This window comes from Crinia signifera, chromosome 5 (genome assembly GCF_055691185.1).
Source record: "Crinia signifera chromosome 5, ASM5569118v1, whole genome shotgun sequence".
Lineage (NCBI taxonomy): Eukaryota > Metazoa > Chordata > Amphibia > Anura > Myobatrachidae > Crinia > Crinia signifera.
In genome coordinates, this window is record NC_139221.1 from 111,225,990 (window position 1) to 111,249,002 (window position 23,013).

Below are 23,013 nucleotides of genomic sequence, written 5' to 3' on the forward strand. Positions count from 1 at the left end.
AAATTGAAGCGCAGCTGTGTCATGTAGCTGTGATGTCAATGTGTAGCGCTGCTCTGTAATGTAGTTGTGATGTCAGTGTGTAGCCAGTACAGCTCTACTTTAGTATTTCCTTACCACTGCAGGATACACCCATGAATGAAAGTAGACACGCCCATGGGTGTAGATCGACAAGCAACTTGGGTAGAATGTGACACACCCCCTCAGCGGTGCGCCACTCCATGCCTTACAGAGCAACCTATAATCTCCCTGATACTACTTTTCAGAAGTGGGCAAGTATAGCTTCAATATCACTTTCCAAAATAAGTTTGTAAAGGATTTTTTTTAAGTGGCACTGTAGTCTGAGGAACATAAAGCAGAATAAAACAATGGCAAGTGAAGTAGATAAAAAGCTAACATGAGGGTAACATATACAGTGGCTGGCGCAATTACGCGATGCAATGGGGCAGTATGTGTACAACTAGTGAGAAGGGACACAAGATATAGATGGCTAAGGATGCATGTTGAACATACTGTAGCATTGATAGAATAGGAATATATCTAACTGTACTCTTGAGCGCAGCTTCAAAAGAAATAACTGATAAAACCATAAATATGAATCGGTACATGTATATATGCACATGCTACACTTGCTCTGCTTGTACAACATTAAAAACTCAAGTCTATTTAAATTAACGATGATGAATAAAAAATTCATTTTCTACAAGCTTTTCCATTTTGGTGGCATACAGGGAATACACAAGCAATAGCGTTCCATTGTTGATAGGGAGGAAGATGTGTGTGTTGGGGGAGGAAACCTTCAACACTGATGCAAAGTTGGACATGTTAAGCAATTCATCATACTGCAAACGGATGAAAGGATACTAGGATACCATATGTTCCCATTACAGAGAGAATGTTACCCTGCATAAATTGATAAAGCGCCATGCCAACTGGAAGTTGTTCCTTCTGCCTTTATAATTTTTTTATTTACAGGGATGGCATTACATTATCATAGATGGCAATTTAATGTTACAGTGTAAGCAAAACCTTAATTGCACAAAGAACCAAGTCCTATAGGATCAGGAACATGTGTCTGTATAAATGCTTAAAGTGTCTTTTTTTAATAGTTGCCTCAGTAGAATGGATATAAACATGCCAGAGTGACTGTATGGAATACGGTACGCGAGGTCAGAGTGACTGTATGCAATACGGTATGCGAGGTCACTGTGACTGTATGCAATACGGTATGCAAGGTCACTGTGACTGTATGGAATACGGTATGCAAGGTCAGATTGACTGTATGCAATACAGTATGCAAGGTCACTGTGACTGTATGCAATACGGTATGCAAGGTCAGAGTGACTGTATGGAATACGGTATGCGAGGTCAGAGTGACTGTATGCAATACGGTATGCGAGGTCACTGTGACTGTATGCAATACGGTATGCAAGGTCACTGTGACTGTATGGAATACGGTATGCAAGGTCAGATTGACTGTATGCAATACAGTATGCGAGGTCACTGTGACTGTATGCAATACGGTATGCAAGGTCACTGTGACTGTATGGAATACGGTATGCAAGGTCAGATTGACTGTATGCAATACAGTATGCGAGGTCACTGTGACTGTATGCAATACGGTATGCAAGGTCACTGTGACTGTATGGAATACAGTATGCAAGGTCAGAGTGACTGTATGGAATACGGTATGCGAGGTCAGAGTGACTGTATGCAATACGGTATGCGAGGTCAGAGTGGCTGTATGCAATACGGTATGCGAGGTCAGTGTGACTGTATGCAATACGGTATGCGAGGTCAGAGTGACTGTATGCAATACGGTATGCGAGGTCAGAGTGACTGTATGCAATACGGTATGCGAGGTCAGAGTGACTGTATGCAATACGGTATGCAAGGTCAGAGTGACTGTATGCAATACGGTATGAAAGGTCAGAGTGACTGTATGGAATACGGTACGCGTGGTCAGAGTGACTGTATGCAATACTGTATGCGAGGTCACAGTGACTGTATGCCTTCGGTATGCGAGGTCAGAGTGACCGTATGCAATACGGCATGCAAGGTCAGAGTGACATTATATACATGATATTATGTACCATTAAAAAATATTAGTTATAACCTGAACAATAAAATACAGAGATAGGAAATGTGCATTATAGATTGGAAATGTGAATTCAAATAATTCGGTAAATGGATTTATGTCCAATGAAGTTGTAACAAATAAATATACAGTAGTATCAATATTTTTGATACTTGTGTAGTTTCACATGTAACAGATGTAATAAATTGTCCTCATTATGTAGTCTGATAGTTTATCATTCCACCTAATATCCTGAGGTTGTACTCCGTAAACTATTAAGACAACTCTAGATCTGCTTATTCTAAGGCAAAAGACCAACTGTGTATCACTGTCTGATGATCATAAAGAGTAGCCTGCTAAGCAGCTTATGGAACTATCTGTTCTTCCCTTATAGAACAATACAAAAGATAAAAAGAATTGAGATGTTTGAAATCCGTTAGGGTATATATGTATATGGATGGCACAAGTAGCTTTTTTTTGCCTATGGGCTGCAGGCCCTCTAGTACACTGAAGGTTTGTGAAGCCAAATGCAGTCTGTGAGATTGCTCTAACTTCGCTGCGACAAGGTCCTTCCTATTTCCCTATATATTGTAATCTTGCGAGCAGCGCCCTCCAACCTCTATGTATGTCTGTAATCACCCAGTTTGTGTCATCACTGATTCCAATTGTAAAGCGCAACCGTATTTGCTTTGCTATATAAGAAACTGTAAATACATAAATAAATACAGTAGTGACTTCCTTTTGGAGGTCCTACCTGTCTGTCACTTGCAGTCTCATTGGGAGGTGTTTTCTCCCTCCAGGTTTTTGTACACACACAGCCCTGGCATTGGTACTGCACATGCGCTGGTTCGCATTATACAGGTGTAGAGACCCCTAGCCGCAACAGGGACCTGGGAGGGCAGAGATCTAGCAGTACGACGGGGACCCTAGACAGCGGAGACATAGTGCAGCTGGATGGCACTATGATGTGTGTGTATCGTAAGCTGCTAGTTGTGACAATAAGGGATTGCAAACTCATGTGAGAAATCATGAACCATATGTTTGAAGAAAGTATGTCTAGCATCAAAAACACTGACCAAGGCAAAAACAGTTTCTTAAAACCACTAGAAGCATTTAGTGGATTCTCTATGTTGGTGATGCCATCAGATAGCAGGTACAGTAGGTCGGAGTTACACAAGATATCAGTGGTAACATCCTGGCACTACGAAACAACACTAAAGTATTTCTACACTACTCTCAAACCCAGTTAGGCCAATGCTGGGCATTGCAAACCCAGTTAGGCCAATGCTAGGCAATACAACATTGCAGTATATTTTATGTAAACATAAAAGTTAATCTGTTAGTACATTTGTAGGAACAGTTCTTGGGCTAGTAATAAACATACCTTGGAAAGACTGCTTTGCCCGATCGACCAGCTCTTCTATAGGGTAACTGGCAAGCTCCCCTCTAGCATGCTTTGTTTTACAGTATGTGCATGCATTTAAGCACCTGTCAAATGAAACACAAAAAACAGCACACATTAAGCACTGTATAAAACCATATATTGGACCATTTAAAACATCATGATAATGCTGTTGTCATGCAGAACCACCTAGGGGTCTTCAGTTTGTGCATTCCACCAATCATCAATTATTCTTGTATCATTTTGAGAAGGGGAACAGTGTTCAGTGGCATTAGATGTACAGGCACAGATCAGAAAGCAAACATTCCTATAGGTTATTGCTGTGTTCCTATGCTGGGGAGCCTTCATAAGGAGTTTGGAGGTGGGGGATTTTGTGGGAATATGGATTGGGATGTAGAAATCACCTAATATAATGGAGAACATGTGAGTATAGAGGATATCAGGATGGAAAGTTGTAGAGGAATTTGGAGGCAATGCCAGTTGGATAGTAAATGATAACTACATGAAGAGGAACAGATTGAAAGAGGCATATAGCTTGGACCTCCAATTTAGAGGGTATGAATTGGTAGGAGTGGCTACAGAGTAAAAAGGACCACAATACCACTATCATGGTGAATGGAGTATATGAGACCCCAAGCAGAGAGAGAATTGGTGTCAGAGGGTTGGCCGGGTGGCATTTATGGGCTCATTCTGCAGTGAATGTACACTGCGTAGGTAGCCAATCTGATTTAGGCCATCAGTGCAGAGTTTAAGTTAAAAAGACAAGAGTTGTTTGTTGTGATGAAAAGGTGACATTTGTAGTTGCAATGTAGTCCTTCATTGATCCTGATTACAGTTAGAATGTTTTCTTCTGTGTAACGTCAAAGTTATCCTTTGCATTCAAATTATCCTTTAAATAGATATTCTTAAGCTGTGTACACACGGGGGCGATAGGGGCTAAAATCGCTGGCAATATGGTCGCTGGCGACCATATTGCCAGCGATTGGAGTGCGCACCAGCGATAAATCGCCGGGTGCGTGCTCCCGTTTTTAGCCCCCTTATGATCGCTGGTCGCAGGAGCTTGCTCCTGTGACCAGCTGATTACCTCTGTGGCTCCCCCAGCAGAGGTTCCCTTTTATCAGCGACCATCTCTGGTCGCTGATGAAAAGGAGAAACTGAGCAATATATTGCTCAGCAATATATTGCAGAGCAATATATCTCCCCCCGTGTGTACGGGGCTTTAGAATTGGTAATACACACTTGTATCGCTTAAGTTGTGGCAAATGCTAATTTCTAATTGCACATAGCCTTGTGACATTTACACAAATTGTACATTTCTTCCTTGTTGGTGGTCAAACAAGTTAATTGAGAATATTTGTTAATAATGAATTTGGCAAACCAGAGTATTGTCCAAAAGCTGCTAGAACTTGACACTTATAGGGGATATTCAATCTCCGGCGAGCATCTCTCGTCGCGGAGATGCCCGCCGGGCCCTATTCAATGCTGTTTTCCCCGACAGCATTGAGCAGGGTATCTCGGCAGAACGAGCCCGACATCACTAGCTGCTGGGCTCGTTCTGCCGAGAACAGCCGGTAAGTGACGAGCTCCTGGCTGCAGCTCGCAGCCACGCCCCCTTCTCGCTCCCCGGCAGACGGGACATTGCATCCCGCCTGCATGTTCTTGGTAGAGCTGACCGAGAACAGGACTGGGTCACGGCGGTCGAGCAAGCTCGACTGCCGTGACCCTCGCATTGAATAACCCTGTAATCTCTATTACAGTATATAGTTGCATAACTACAGAGGGTGCAGGGAATGCGGCTGCTACGGGGCCCACAGGGCTCTAGTTACGCCCCTAAGTACATAATAAATATAAAACATCTACATTATATTTTAAAATAACTATATTTGCTCTTGAGGAAAATATTTAGGTAACTAGCATGAAGAAGTTAGATTTACATTCTTTGTGAAATATGGTTAAAACGCACATTCCAGGTGCAAATTCCAGTGTTTACAGACACAAATAAAAAATAACAAGAAATATAAATATAAAATCCAGTTGCTTGCATATTAAAATGTAAGATTTAGTCATGCGACTACCAGCTTTACACACTTTTGCAAGACGATTAGCTTTAGCCAAAATAAGTTCCATAGCCATTACCTATGTGTCACAATTTGGAGTACTAAGTTGTGTAAATATATTCGCATATGAAGAGCATATAGGGGCTTGAAGATGTTTAACAGACCCTCAAAATATCCGCCAGAAATGCCAGTGTAGCTCACGGCTGTACTTTTAATATAAAAATATACAGGGATACGGTCACTAGGTCGACAAGAAGAAGGTTGACAAGCATTAGATCCCCCACTGAAGGTTGACAGGGTCATAGGGTCGACACAAGCATTAAGTCGACATGGGGTTTTTCACTTTTTTTTTTTGAGTCCACAGACGGTATTTCATGCCCTACCATCCACTAGGGCATGGTGGGAGAATAAAATAGCGAGCGAGCCATGCGAGGGGACATGGTGATGTTGACATTCCGGTAAAAGAAACAAATGTTGAGCTTTTGACTGTCGACATTCCCCATGTTGACCTAATGCTTGAGTCGACCTAATGACACTGTTGACCTTCAGTCATGTCCAAATTCATGCATGTCGACCTTCAGTGGTCGACCTAATGCTTATAGACTAAATGCTTGTCTATTCTATGATCCATACCTATGCATACAAATACAGAAAAGTCAATTAATTGAAGTTTAGCTAACTATTGCAGGAAAAGAAAGAGCGACACTGGCATTTTTAGCAGATATGTTGAGGAGCTCTCAGCGAAATTGGCACTTAAAGGGTTAATGAGTAAGTATGGTTACTCTATAATACAGGACCTGGACCAATAGCATCAGCAAGGTTTGGACTGAATTCTCCATGTCAGAAACTGTTAATAAATAATAATAAGAGGGTATACCCTACCCACACACACCCCCACCTGTTACCAAACACACATTTGGACATTTTATATGGAAGGTAGCTGATCCTGCAAACATAAAATGAACATAAAAATATGGGTCAGTCACTAATGGTCCATCATCTTTACAAGGGTAGAGGTGATCACCATCAATGTACTGTACAAACACTTTATAAAACAAATTACAGACTGTGATATTCACCATATTACAACTCAAAACAAACATTTCCAAGCAAGCAAAAAGAAGGTAATACAGCTTAAGAGAAAATATATATATATATGTATTGCGTATTCAGCCTATAAACTGAGGGAATCAATTTTCAGGGCACATAATCTAGCACAGGCTCTCTGAGCTGTGAGCAGAGTTTTCAAATGGCAGGATGGAACATTTCATGCTAGTGTATAGTTCCTTTCCCTACTTTACTGCGTGGCTGAATATGCCTTGGGCCAAATTACTACCTTCAAAGGGACATTAAAAGACCTATGCAGGAGACTTTGACGGACTGAGTCATACTCTTAGCAAACAGGTTTCCACATCTGAAAGAGATCCCAGTTGGAGTACTAGATTGTTTGAGACAAAGGTTAAACTGGTACAGGAAGTGTACTGCTCTCATCTCAGAGAGAGGTAAGATGTTTGACCAGACAGCACCGGCACTGCGCTGATAATGCAAGGCAGTCTTAATAGATCTCACGAGACAAGCCACGAAAGCCATCATTCTCAGTGCTGTGTCAGCAACAGGACAGCTCTCTCATTATTGATAGTGTTCAGATTAAAGGCAAGCCCTGTATTTCTTTCCTGACACAGTATGTACACTGCAAGAATTGACATCTGATGAAAATGTGTATTTAAGAACAGCTGTCTTAACGCCACAAGATCTGACATAATTCTGCCAGTGAACCTTTCCTCATTTGGGAGACCTAAAGAAACACTGTTGAAAGATTTATGAACTGAAATAGGATTAACATGAGCTGGTAAAACACTATTTTGACTGTAAAAGCATATATTCACTGCAGATAAATCTGCTTGAAGCTTGATTATTTTGATCAAATGCAAGCAAATATAGGATATTTGTGACGTCCTAGTCTGGCCATAGTTTAATTATATTTGGCTATAAATGCAGTTCATATACTCCGGCAGAACACTGCAACACTCAACTAGTTCGGAACCACTGAACAATCACCATGGCTGACCATGGTCAACAAGGCCACAAATAGGCAACATGTGGCACTCCAGCTGCTGTGGAACTACACAGTCCTGCATGCCACTGTTTTGTTATGGGGGCATGCTTTAACTGTTGCCAGGCATTCTAGACAATGTAGTCGTTCCACAGTTGGAGCATCATACATTTAATGGACATAAATGTCATAAAAAATATTTTAAATTGCCATTTTAATTTGCTGCCTATAAAAAAATAAAAAATAAAAACTTCCATAATATAAATTAAAGTGAAAACTAAAATATAAACACACATCACTTTAATGTCCTACAAGTGTAGAGTATGTATTTGTTGTAGCTGCAAAGTTTCTCCTAAATTGGTCATCTTCGGGTCAGCCATGAATTTTCTTTTATGCGTAAACATCCCACTAGTGGCAAGAACCTGTTCATCTGAAAACAGCCTGATAAGCTTATAATGATCGTTAGTGTTAACATAGTATGTTTGCTCACAATTATTGATTTTATACTGAATTAGTAACTGCAGATTATAGAACAGTCTTTTCTTAGTTACATAATTTAATCCAAAAAGAGATAGGCATGGAAAGAAGGTCTATCAGAATGAACTGTCCATCTGAAAATCCTGTATACTGGGAGCTGCATGGAGGATTTACTGTGCATTGAATCAGGCCCAATACTATAACAACTACTGGCATGGGGGCTGTAAATGCTGTAAAAATGACAAATGATCAGGTGATAGCTTATCTTGAGGCTGAAGATAAACATTTAATACCTAGTACAAAAAAAACCTCGTAAATTACTTAAGGCTCCCATACATGCTGCGATAGCAGTGTGCAATGCAATGCGTTAAGGACTGGATTGCATTAAAACGATGCGATCAGAGGGCAGTACAAAAAGTATGTGCAGTACATACTTTTTTGTCCTGTGCGATGCGATGCCCGCGGGAGCGTGCATTGCAGCGTGTATGGGGGCATTAAGTCTTATCTATTAATTCACCTGGTTTAGAGTATGTACTGGTAAGATGTAACACCGGTGGTTGCTTCACCCCTATCCAATTTGCATTTATCCCTTAGCAATCTACCATTGCTGCTAATTAGGTGAAAGGGGACACCCTTTATGGCACCCATTAGGGAGTGTGAACATTATTCAATCTCCGCAATACATCGTTTTATAAAAAATAACATTTGTGTTTCTATTTCTAAAGTTCCACACATATTCTGATCCTAAAAACATACGTGAAGACACTCAGGCAGACTCAGCTACAACTGACGTTTAAAAGTTGGAGCTGAGTTAGTTTGAAGGCCTATATTCAGTATACATAGCAGACTTTTCAGGTGCGACACTCACGGACTTCAATAACAGAATCCACTCCAGTGGTAGTTTCTAAGTTTCGGTTTTGTAGTAAAAAAAAAAAAAAAATCATCATCAGGAGTCCACGAGTGCCGCACCTCAAAAGCCTGCTATACGATTTACTGCTATCGATGTATGGTAGACCTGCTGCCAGTACACCACAAATACCTCTGTGTGGTGTATCGAGATAAGACTGCTTACATATGATTGATTAATTAAACAAATTAAAAAACTGGCACAGTTTGTATTTCTTAATTAGCATATACGTAAGCTTACCATCCTTTTTTCTGGAAGTGTGTCAAGCTCTGAACATAACAGAAATAGTAGATTAACCGATACCTTTTCAAAATCAAATGGGGTCCTGCATTAGTAAAACAATATGGCAATGTATTTTTAACTAACTTTAACACTAATACTAATTACTGTACAAAGCTTTGAAATAAGATTAAATGAAAATCTGAAATTTTAAAGGATTTTGTTGCCATTTATCTATCCCCCCTACTGCCAATGGAATCAGTAGTGAGTATGAGTCACTTAAAACAACTTAACAATGCTTCTTAAGTTTGTATAGACTTGTTTAGACTTCTTTAGACTTAAGACCCCCATAGAATAGTGCAATCTGGGCCATTTCTACACAATTTTGATGCATTAAGCCAGTGGTCACCAACCCGTTGCTTGGGGTGGCTAGACCACTGCAGCAGCCGCCCTACACCCGTGCCTGCCTCCCTATCTCCCTCCTCCGCTGCCAGTTCTCGGAAGCATCGCACGCCTCTCCTTCCCCTCATTGTTGGTATCTCTGTGACTGGCTGGCGGCCAGCCAATCAGAAATCGCGGACCGTCAGCAAATCAGGAGCCGGCCCGCGAGCTTTGATTAGCTGACAGCGACGGAGGATGGAGGAGCCACCCTGAACCAGCCAGCAGGGACTCTTCTACCCCCGGCAGCAGCAGGAACACAACAACAACAACAACAACAGTGAGTTCTGCTTTTGCTGGCGGCACAGTTGGGGACACACCTGGCACCGTGAGGGACATTCCTGGCACCTTGTGGTCATATGTGTCTATTCAGAGAGATTACTTTCTGGTGTGAGGTACAGTCTGCTGCTTTCCACAACCTCATGGCTACGATCAGGAGGATACAGGAGATGCACCTTTACAGAAGGAGGTGTTGTAGAGTCCTGCACAATCTGCATCTCCCAGTTTCGGATTTGAGAGGAAGTGGCGGTGACATCCTGTAGGCATGATTTCCATGTCTCATGCCTGACACAGTGGCTGGACATTAACTGCATCTGCCCCCTGTGCCGCTCACGATGCTTCAATCTGAGCAGATTTTCCCAGCATCATCTTTCGAGGAAATCGAGAACATCATTGCCCCCAAACATCCAGGGGTGCAATCCTAGGATGCAAGTACTGTTGTATCTGGTCATGTCCTTGTTGTCTTGTCTCCCCCTGTCTACCCTACTCGGGGACTAACTACATGCTGCTGTTGTCAGCAGAAGTCTTGAGGGATTTTACCTGAACTGAAAAACTTAATTTGGCTAATTGGCAACAATTCAAATTCCTCAGTCCCTCAGCAGGATTTTGGTTTTATTTGCGCTATCCTTGCTCTCCCCCAAGCAGATCATCCATTTAATTAATATTTAATTCTTTGGGAGCTATTCATGAAGCAATAAAAAGTGTGATTGGTTGCCACTGGCTCCCCCCTCCACTCTTCTCACTGCTTCAGGTATAGACCCCTTTGGCACCAAACTTTAGTGTTTTAAATACATACCACCTTTTATTCTGCCAAATACATGTCTCCGAGTCTTTATTTATATTATGGTTACTTATGAGTGTGTGATTATATGGTATATACATGGGACACCCCTCATATGGTTGAGGACTTACGGCTATCCATGCTTTCCCACTATACAGTTCTTTAATTGATTTACTAATAAATAAATAAACCAATAGACCATTGCTGATGCAAAATAACGGTCTAAATATTTTAATATAATACATTTTAGTGTTAATGGTAAATAGAGATAAGTTATTATTGTGTGGTTGGCGCAGGGGACACCATCAGATTACCAATTAGTGTAACACATTTTACAGAGGACATGAAGCAGCCACATCTCCAACTCATCTCAATGGGTCTGTGGGCTGTGTTCCCAAAACTGATACACATCCTCTTGTGGCTATGTAGGAGTCACTGGATGACAGTGGGTTATTTGCACATGGGTCCCGATTCACATCTGATCACTGGGCTGAGGGTTTTCAGACTACAGCAATCATGTAAACGCCATCACACGCCAGCCTGCACAAGTGAATTGCTGCCCATGTGCACCATTGAGTGGTTTTATCTCAGTTTGCAGAACATAGTAAGCAAGGACTTTCTCGGTGCTGCGATGGCCGTAGGGAGATGGGGGCTGCTCCCAATGGCAGGGGAAAGTCTGCACCCCAGAAATGGTTTTTGTCCCCATGCCCTGCGTTTAGATCTGATTTGGGCCCATTGACAACATTGATGGAATTGACAACATTTGAATGGTGACCATATTCAGAGACTAAGCTGATGTGAGACGGATCTATCGCACCAAGTACTGGGCCTGTCCAAATACGCACTAATAGCGATGACAAGCGCATGTATGGGGGTGGCACCACTGCGTTGATGCTGGTGACTTAATAAAGGGAGAGGACAGCATCTACATTACAGCACACAATAAATCCAAATGTAAGAGGGTGCTATTTTTTAGACAAATTCAGAAATTGCTTAGGATTTGTGGCAATATTTTTAATAATGGAAGTATGTGGATTTCTGTAAAAATTATATGAAACCCTCCCCCCAACATTGCATAATGTGTGAAGATAGAAATGCAATTTTAAAACTTATGACGGTACTTGTGTAGTTTCACAGCGCCAGCATGTTGGCATGGAGTTAAGTTAGTTTGGCGAGGTAACTTAACTCCATGCCAACGTGGATAGTTCATACCCTCACTATCCACGTTGGCATGGAGTTGATTTTAGATAGCGTGGTGAGCGTAGCGAGCCACTAAGCCCGCAAGGGGACTCAGACGCACGGCACCATGCTGGCGCCGTGAAACTACACAAGAACCCTTATGACTTATGGAAAATCATGTGGCCATGTAGTGTCTGCCTGGTGATGCTCTTGCTGCCATGATAATGGGCCTATTTTTATGTTGAGGCCTGGAGCTGCAGCTCCATCCGCCTCATTGTTAATTTGGCCCTGGTCACCATCCTCTCTCTACCTACTGTCTACAATGGGGAAGGATAGTGTAAAAGTGGACCCCAGGCCCCTCAAATAACTCCTGGGCTAGGTTAAAGATTAGACACTGTGCCCCCCCCCCCCCCCCCCTCGGTGCTACTGCATGCACAGACTTAGTCACGCACCATGTTGCATACTAAATGAATCATCAGTCTCCTGGTGCAACCTAGCTACATTGAAGTACGAGTGTTAAAATTATACAAAAAATAAGCCCCTCACTAACAGTGGCACATGACTTAGCAGCTAACTCAGGTCAGAGTACCAGTGTCATGTAACATAATGAGAATAGCTTATGAGGACACACCTGTAAAGCAAACATGTTAGCATCATCTTTTAAAAATGAGCTTGTATTTAGAAAATGTAATATAAAATTGAAATTTGCAGTAAGATCTTAAAATCTGAATAAATAATTATGGCTTTTAAATTGACTTATTTTCATTATATTATCAATGATATTGCGAGATTATGTGATCCATTTAATGTGATATTTTTTATCATTGCTTTATACGCAAATGCTTGAATCCATAATATTTCTTTCACTCAATATAGTCCTAGTACTAGATCAAAAATCAAAATGATTTTCACCTGATTGTAAAATAAAGCACTTTTACAGATTAATAATGCTAACATCTTGTACCTGTGTACAAGCTCGTTGTCCATATTTTCATGGAATTGCCCTTCAGTAAAGAGGAACCAAATAAACAAAATAATAATAACTCATAATTATCCGACTATCGCCCCCTGCTACACAATTGAACTCTTGTAAGCCATAGACCAATATAAATATCCCCCCAACAAGTCTACAGTGCCAGATGTCCCACAAATCTACACCTCTCCACCCATTACTGAAGAGAAGGGCCAAGCAATTTGGCAAAATGTGCACTATGTTAGTAGAAGATCTCATATGATTTTCCCGAATTTTATTTCCAAACCAATATAAACATTTTTTTAAAGCACACAAATTCTCTGAGTTAGGTCAAAAAGCAAATATAGGATTTCAGGATGCACATATTATATATCCCATAGTTTATACAGATTACAAAAAAATAAACTAAAAAAAAAAAGAGGTGTCAGCAGTATGTTATACAAGATGTCAACTAGAAGAGAAAGATCAGAGGGAGAGATAGATAGGAGGAAGAGAAAGGCTTGGGGAGAATAAACAGAGAAAGGAGGTCAAATAAGAAAGCTCACGTGTAGAAAGATCAGAAAAAGGGGGGGTGATTAGATTAAGAAGAGAGAGAGAGAAAGGTAGACAAGGGTGAGGAAGACCGGAAGAGAGAAGGGAGGAATACCCGAAGAGAGAAGAGAGGAAGACCCGAAGAGAGAAAGACCCGAAGAGAGAAGGGAGGAAGACCCGAAGAGAGAAGGGAGGAAGACCCGAAGAGAGAAAGACCCGAAGAGAAAAGGGAGGAAGACCCGAAGAGAGAAGGGAGGAAGACCCGAAGAGAGAAGGGAGGAAGACCCGAAGAGAGAAGGGAGGAAGACCCGAAGAGAGAAGGGAGGAAGACCCGAAGAGAGAAAGACCCGAAGAGAGAAGGGAGGAAGACCAGAAGAGAGAAGGGAGGAAGGCCAGAATAGAGAAGGGAGGAAGAACCTGAAGAGAGAATAGATAATAGAGAAATAAGAAGATTTTAAGATGAGAGGAATATAGTTATAGAAGGGAGAGGGGGAGAGGGATAAAATAAAAGTGTGGCTAGAGATGGGGGAAATGAGGGAGAGAGATAGGGAAAAGGGGTTCCAGTTTCTCAATTTCTCCCTTGCATATCCCTAGTCCTACTCTCTATTATAAGCATTTAGTCATCCGGGCAAGCACAAAGCCCCCCCCCCCAGTAATCAAGCTGTGGGGAAAGAGATGGAAGGAAATCAAAAAGACAAGGGAGATGGATAAAATTAAAAATAAAAAAAAAACCTGCAGTGCAGCTAACATAGAGGATGACAGGTCCAAAATACGAACAGCCGATTTGTTCAGGAAAACTTTTTGGTGGGACACTACAATATAACGATTGCAGAAGCTTCAGTAACCCAAAATGAGAATGAATAATAGAATATAAAAAACATGCCATAGTTTAGTCAGGTGAATATATACACAAATGTTGTACATTACATTGTATATAGACATTTAAAGTATTTGGAAACTTCATGGAAAAGTAACTTGCAGTGTAGGAAAAACCCTAACCCACCAGTGTGTACAGTATTTGACAGTGACCATTTTCTTGCAAAGTTTGTGTTGTTTTCCTCAAAGCAAATTACTGTAATGTTATGCGGTCTACATAAATCTTATGTTTGAACAGAGACCGGAACAAGAGAAACAGGTCAAAGAAAAGACACAGTGTGCACACTTATATTGCAGACATGTCTTTTAATTAGAACACAAAGAATGATGAAATGCTTCAGTATAAAAGTTCACTTTGTAAAAACAAAATAGTCAAGTTCCTTTTCTGTGAGAATCAGCAAAAGTAATTTGCTGTCTGAACCTTATCAAACAAAAAGTGATGAGAAACAAAAAATGTTATAATAAATGAGCTATGTGTATAACATCGCTATAGACAACCTCTTATCGCCAAGGCATCCAAGTCTATACAAATAATGTTAGCACTTTTTTTGGACCATTATTCAGTTATACTGTAGGTGCCATCTGGTTACCCAGCTCATGCATGCAGAGTGTAACTTGATGCCCTGGCCTGGGGTTATGGTTCCAGCTGAATAAAAATATAAAAGATAATAATGTTGGAAAAAAATGTTTTAAAAGGAAAAAACATGATCACACTATTACTTGAAAATAGTATTTTATTTAAAATATTTTTATTTATTTAATTGAACATGGTCATCTTGTGACTATCCCTGAGGAAGTTCCATATAAAAGGTATGACAAGTGTAAGGTTTCTGCTGGATACATCCATGCATTGCTTCTTGTAACCCCCACCTTTGAAATGACTCCTGGTAGGGTGTTGGTGGGAAGTAACAGCAGGTTTTAAGTTGGGTGGTGTTGTGACACCTATACATACTTATGCTTGTAGATATTTTATTGATCATAAATACATTTGTTCAGTTAGTAAACGAATAAGAGGCTCTGTGCCATGTTCTAAGGTTCTCTAGTGATATTACATAGTTGCTCACTCATCTCAAAGTATGAAAAGATGTGCCATCTCAGTTGATTCATTTTTCAAATATCATGATCAGGTCTCTGAGAACAAGTATCAAGCTCTAGAATGAGATGGTCCTGGGGTTTAACTGGGGTGTGTATAATAGGGTCAACATGTCAACACAAGCAATATGTCTACATGGAACAGGTAGACAAATGAAAAAAACAGACATGCTCCCAATTAGTGTAGCGCTTCACTCATCATGCATCAGGCATGGTGCCTTGCTGTGCTTGACGCACTTTACCTTTCCTAACAGTATGACCACGTGGCTTGGAAAACATGAAAAAGTCCAAAGAAAGAAATGTCTGATATCCATGTCAGCCTTTTCATGTGTCAACCATTGCCATACCAACCTACTGCTTGCGAGAACCTTTTCTTCATGTTGACCTAGTACACATCGACCATTTATTCATGCGGACCATTCATTGTCGACCCAGTGACAGTGGGTCAAGACACTACCGGCCTATCATCCAGATACCGTTTAACTGTAGGCAAGTGGGTAAATTAATTTCTATACATATAACTCCATTTACTTAAGCCTAAACAAAATGAAATAGCATGCTAGATACATACATGTACATTGTGTATATATTGCACAGTATGTCATTAAGTGAACAAGATTAAACAAATCAACAAATAAAACTGGAAAAAAAATGAATCAAGAAGAACAAAACCAAACAACTGCAGCTGATATTATACGAACATTATATTTCAAAGCTAACTTTGGTTTTGGTTACCAAAATTTCCAAGTTCTAGGAAAATATGCTTAAAAACAAACATTATTTGCGTAAGTGCTGTAATTGTGGACCTAAAAATAAATAAATCATACTCGTTGACATCTTTTATAAACAAACTGGGAAGAAAAAAAACCTCCGACAAAGTCACTTTTATCATCAACAGAAGAAACAAAACAGACCACAGTAAGGACATCAGTTCCTTTGTATGTATTATCTTCTACAAACCATAACAAGTGACTTTATAGCATAACGGTAGGGGAAGAAAAAGCAAACCGTTAAATAAAAAGTCTGCTTACAGTATATGATACTATAACACAATGGCAACTTTTCATTGTAAAATGTATTCCTTTCCATAAATTAATCATTCTCTCTTTATTAATGTGCAACTCAAATGAAAGTGATAAGATGCTTTATTTTAACTTGCAAACACCAATAATAAATAAGGAGTAGAAGCAATTTCAACTAAAGTGGTACCAACCCGTAATGCCACACAGATTTGTATGAGGGCTGACTATGCCTTGAGCTAGGTGCACATGATGAATGAGTGAAAAGTATCCAACTCTGTTTTAAGTACCCAAAGTATCTAATCCACATGAAGCTACTCACAGAGAGATATATTACCTGTGAAGGACTGGAGTAGGCCAGCACTAGACTAGAATGCTGCTGCTCAGTTACTCTCTACCAGTCAAACTGGAAAAGAAGAAGACACCCCTCCTTCCTGAGCAAGATAACAAGGGCAGTGCCGGACAACAGCAGCATTGAAGAGGCTATAAATTGAGCTCTACCATTGGTCAAATATATAATAGTATAGTGATGGGTGACCAGTTAAGTAACTGAGTGAAGGGGGGTGTTTGCAAGAAGCAAACCAAAAGACAAATGTGCCTTTTTGGGCGCACTCTTTGTATAAATTCAATATGGTTACTGCATTAAAACATAACTTTTAATAGGCTTCTTACACTAAAATATTGAGAGCATCCGTCAGTTTTTGATCAGTCATTTAATATAAATTCAATTGACTGTCACTCAAAAAATCACATATAACATTCAACTGAGACATACACGGACAAACATTTAAGAGACATATTGTATTAATAGCCTGTCTTAATGGGCATCATGATATCAATCTGATATTGAATTAACTTGGTACAATACCAATTTCTCTGTTGTATTATCAAAGAATAAAAATATAAAATGCCTTGGCAAAACATCAACTTATAGCTCAGCCGCTTAAGTTCGGACCATCACTCATGCTCTTGAATAGAAATATCGAGTCACTTGCTACGCCTTAAAAGCAGGTGGAAGAGGGGGAAATCACTAAAGATAAATGGAGATATGAGAAAGAAGAAAAGAAAATAGGGAGAAAAAATGACCCCCGTGAACAGTACTCCTACAACCGGTGGCTCCTGTGTGTCTACTGTTCATTCACCCATCTGAGTTACCAACCAGTCAGTTCACCAGGAGTCTCCTCTCTGGTTAGTGAGCTGGCCCCATCCAGGTATTGCTGGATTATGGCCTTGGGGGGGTACGTGGGTAACCTGTTGGACTGAGTGTTGAATGAGAGTACCAGGTTGGTTGTTTATAGGGGAGTTACGGTACAGTGCACTTCTGCTTTCCAAACCAGCTCTGTGGGTCACCCTGATGCTTTTCAGTATTGCAGGGAGACACTACGGGCTGGATGGATGAGAGAGTGTTTATGAGGCGAGTGAATCCCAGTATTGAGTTGCCGGTTGACCAATCAATTGGGCTTCTGCTTTCAGAAATCTGCAAGCATCGAATCACTGATGAGAGAGTCCCAATTGAACGGATACCTAACCAACATAGGAAGAAAGATTTGTAAAAGAAAAGTGGGAGTGTAGCAGAAGGGGAAAAAATTATAAGAATTAAATTAGACAGTAGTGATCTCCTCCAGGTGCTCTATATTATTTTGCACTGGGTGGGTGACACACAGCACAACTCTAGATGTCACAGTGTGTACCGAATCACAACCAATTAATTGGTAGTGCCTTAATTGGATAAATTGCCACCTGAAAAGGGTTTGCAGAAAGTTCAATGGTTTATATATACGACCGTAGGTTCCTGTGGATGTTAGATCGCTAATATATTATCTAAAATGGATACAGTATAAATTATATGCATGTATTCAGACAAAAGTAACATTTGCCCCAAATAATGTTACATAAATGCACTTGCTGACACTCTATGTATTGTTATTTTAAACTATCCGTTTAATGGGAGGTCAGATAGGTGCACAATGACGTGTCAGCTGAAAATAAACCATACATATATCTGGCACCGTTTAAGGAGATAAGTGCAAGAAAATACAACATATCAGCTGAAGATGACACCTACATACATCTGGCATCAAAAATTAAACTGTACCCACACAGATTTGACCATAAAACAGGTATAAACTGCTATTAAATAAATGTATAAAGAAACAGCTGTGACTTATTGGCACAGCTAAGAAATAAGCACAAAAAAATATATATTAAACCATTAGACCATGTCTGTTACATAGAATTGGAAGTCTATGCTGCCGACAATAAATTTGAAGCTGCAAGTGAAAGAGTAGCTGCATACGCTAGCTAGAGTACAATCTATAAAGGTATTGGACCAATCTGGGTTCACTATACCAGTTAGGTTCCGCTCATTAGTAGCTGCAGGTTCATTACCGGTGTTTTGGCTGTTTAAGCTTAATAGCCGGCCAAAAACGATCGCAAATACAATGAATACAATAATTAGCATATGTCACGCCTGCGTAAGTCCATTACCATTAGTATTCCACATAAATACACTGTACATATAAGGGACAATAGGTCACACTGCAGTTTGTGTTAACCCAATTTAAATCTGCAGTGTCCGACGCTCGCAGACTCAGCTGAGCTGCGGCGTGAGTTACCTCCTGTGTACGCTAGTATTCTCCAGCCGGAGACAGCGTTTCTCATATGCGACAGCTGGTAGGTAACTTCTCTGTTGCTCTGTCGGTGTATGAAGCAGTGGATGGTCCGTACAAGTGCGGCTGGCGGTGGCGGGGACGCGTTTCGCCTGGGGCTTCCTCAGTCCGAGTTAAGTAGTAAGGCACATATGCAGGTAGGTGTTGAATAATCACCCAGGCAAAGCTGCCATCTGCATATCACCCTCTGCCTTTTCTATTCTTTTCTGCCCATCACCTTCTGCCTTATATATGTCAAAACTGACTGAGCACATGTATGACATGAGCACTAGCATGTGGCTGATATCAATGTGGATTCATAGTCAGCAGAAATGCCCAGTTTACGGAACATAATTTAAGATTAAGACAAAGAGCTTCCACTTCTTGGGGGTAAATTTACGAAGATGGGAGTTTTATTGCTATTGCAGAGTCTACTACTTTTTTATTTAGCTCCTTCTAGAAGATAATAGAAAGCATCGGGTTAGTTCCTATGGGCAACATTCCATCCTCAATAGAATTCCCAACCTCTGAAATTTGGCCCTTGGTGTCTAAAGTACATCATGTCGGACATGAGCAATTGATGACAAATGACAAGGCTCCTCAGAAGAACTGCACTCTCTGTCTGTGTGTGTGTGTGTGTGTGTGTGTATGTATGTATGTATGTAAATATGAATTCTTCGTACCTTTCGATTAAAGAAAAAAACAATGAATCATAGGAAAACCAGAAATATGTTTCCATTTTTTCTTTCCCTGTACATGATGCCAAGCTGTTCACTAAAGCCCCATACACACTAGGAGACCCCGGCACCCGGTGATATAGTTGTTAATATCGGCCGTGCACAGAGGGCCGGGTGATATTACGTGTACACATGGAACATTATCATTTAGTGAAGTCACCAGGACCTGCTGAACATGCGGGTTGTTGGCTATATAGCCAAACTGATGATGTTAAATGTATATACTAGAAGGTGTAGTAACAAATATTGGTCAGAAGGACCTTTCTGAGTAACATCTGTGACTATATCTTCCAGTGTGTAAGGGGCTAAAAATTTGTTAAGTAGAACTGTGATTGATTAAAAGGTTAAAAGCCAAGTCACAGCTGGTCCTCAGGTGTGTAAGCTAACAGGTACTGTGATTCTCAACACTTGCAGCATGGGCTGTTATAATCATATAACCTGGCACAGGCTCAAGTCATATAACCTGGCACAGGCTCAACGCAGCTACAAGGGAGCCAAAGCTGAAAGCAGGGATTATGTGATGGCTAAACACAAATGATTTACTGTAATTACAAATGAAAATAAAATTTCTTAATGCCACAATTTTTTTTTATTTACAAACTTAAAAATATAAACCTGGAGGATCTAAACAATTCATCAGACTCTAGTTATCAAAATCCTGGAAGTTCAATTAGGGTTTACAGCACTAATAAAATATATGGACAATGGTTCTCTGACAGGCCTATAATTAATCAGTCACAGAATAGACTCCATGAGGCATGCATTTCATGAAGATTCTAGTTTAGATTCTACATAATACAGAGAGCATCTATGACGGCAACACACTGTAGACAGGCACATGTATGCTGCTTCTTGGCCAGTTACCGATCATTGCGCCACTACCGCAAAGTAGCTGTCTCAGTACAGTACAACACACACAGTAGGTTGCTGGCCCCAGCCCTGAAGGACAATAAAATGGGATAAAATCCCCTCCTCCACTGTATGTAACACTGCAAATGTGCATGCTACATTCCCAAAACCCCTCTCTCTCTTAAGTGGAGGGAGCAGAGTGTGTTTTTTTTTTGTTTTTTGGGGGGGAAGGCGAGGTCATTTTTGCAAAAAGGCAAAGAGTGAACATAAATAACATTTATTCATATAGTGTAATCATTTTTTAAATTGAGCTGTACAGATAACATTTGTCATTTATATCAGTCCCTAACCCACAGTTTCAATATCTTCCTACTAAAGGTCCATACACACTGGGCAACTATGCCCATCGTGTATGGACAACGATGTCATCGCTGGGGGGAAAGTCTCTCAGTGCATACACACTGAGTGGCTTTCCCCATGTCCGGCACCATCAGCGGGGAGAGGACGGCTTTGCACACCAGCAGATGAACGGCTTTCCCGGCGATGACGCGGAAGTGCACAGCAGCGCTCATTGCCAGGCCATAAACACTGGCAGCTTTGAGCTGAAAGCCTCTCAAACTTGCTGTTATAAGTGGCTTTCAGCTCAAAGTCACCCAGTGTGTATGGGCCTTTAGGTACATACATTCATACTAGGGTTAATTTCAGAAGAAAATTGCCAGTATTTTTTTAATATTATGGAATGGCACCAGAGGAAACCCACAAAAACATGAACATGTAAAGCTAATAATAACAACCACTATATTATTTATGGTATGAGGTCATTATATCGACAGTATCATGGTCATTAGGACGACCACTGTTGAGTGACAGACATTGGCAGGGATTCAATGCTGTGGGCGAGCAGTGTCAACAACTTACCCTGTCAGTATTAAACGCAGTCCCTCACACGCCAATTTCCCCTCGCTCCATTTTTTGAGCGAGGGGGAATTAGCATATCTGGCTCCTGAACCAGCGAGACCCGCGGCTAAGTACAGCGAGTTTTCTGTATTAGCTGCGGGTCTCGCTGTTTTGGGGGATTCTCACCGTCCTGTGACGGCGAGGATTTCCCCAGAACGTTGAATAGAGTGAGTGGCCAGCGTGGGGGTTAAACAGCGAGAATCGCTGGTTTTCTGCATTCCTCGCTGTTTAACCCCCTCGCCGGCCGCATTGAATACCTGCCATTAAGTCAACACATGAAAAAGGTCAACATGCTTTATGTCAACATGGAAAACGATTTATTCATACTAGAGGGACAATAAATTGTGGTGAGTGCAGCGTGCCATGCTAATGAACACAGTACACCTATACATGGTCCATGTCGACCTCTGACGGCAGACACAAAAAAACTGCGAAAAACTCAAGTCAACCTTTTGACCACATCCTAATGCCTACCAACCAATAATGGTCTTCTAATGACTGACATGGACTTTGTCGACCCATACCCTCATTTCCTATAGGTCAAATATAGTTCTCTAAATTAAAATCTTTGGTTAATTTGTGCAGTGACAGCTGCATAGTTTGTCTTGATGTAGATGAACTTTAAGGTTAACATGGACAGTGTGACCGCTGCATGGAAAATACATACAAAACACACAGGTCTTGCAGATAAAATAACCATTGTTATGTCTGAGACAAAACTATTTACAGTGGCAAGACCTCACAGGAAACATTAGTCTGTGGTTGATTCTATAACAGGTACCAGTGTCTGATTTGTTGGATAATAGAGTTAACAGTTTCTTATATAGCGCAGCATATTCCGTTGCGCTCTACAAAAGGAGACAGTGATACAACAAACAGGGTATTTACAGACAGTCAAAAGGTAGGAGGGCCCTGCTCGCAGCTTACAATCTATGGTATGGGTTTGTACAGTGTCAGTCATGCCACAGTGTTTAGATGCTGCAAGAAAGTCATCAGTCTCGTGTCAAGATAAGTCATCGCATGGAGTCTGTGGGAAAACACGGCTAATTGTTTAGGTGAAAGAATAGTTAGGACTGTTGCATAATCCCCAAATGTTGGACTTTAGCCAGGTGTTTTAAAAAGATGTTTGCTGAGCATTGAGAGTGTGTGTGTTTGTGTATGTGTAATTATATATATATATATATATATATATATATATATATATATATATATATATATATATATATATATATATATATATATATATATATATATAAAAGATTTCCAGAGGCGGGCACCCACGGACTTGATCCCAGCAATAAATCACTCTAACAAGAGTTTAGCAAGCTTTCGGGCTTTTATTGTAGCCCTTCGTCAGGCAACGTATATATGTTGCCTGACGAAGGGCTACAATAAAAGCCCGAAAGCTTGCTAAACTCTTGTTAGAGTGATTTATTGCTGGGATCAAGTCCGTGGGTGCCCGCCT

At 40.7% G+C, this 23,013-nt stretch overlaps 1 protein-coding gene across 2 annotated transcripts in view; it reads right to left on the reverse strand.

The window, feature by feature from the left end:
- Window positions 1-23,013, reverse strand: part of CDKAL1 (CDKAL1 threonylcarbamoyladenosine tRNA methylthiotransferase) — a 794,854-nt gene that overhangs the window by 478,942 nt on the left and 292,899 nt on the right. For both annotated transcript variants that reach the window (XM_083187848.1, XM_083187847.1), the window contains exon 8: window positions 3,459-3,562. In XM_083187848.1, coding sequence (XP_083043974.1) covers window positions 3,459-3,562 — 104 coding nt within the window. The remainder of the gene's footprint in view (window positions 1-3,458; window positions 3,563-23,013) is intronic.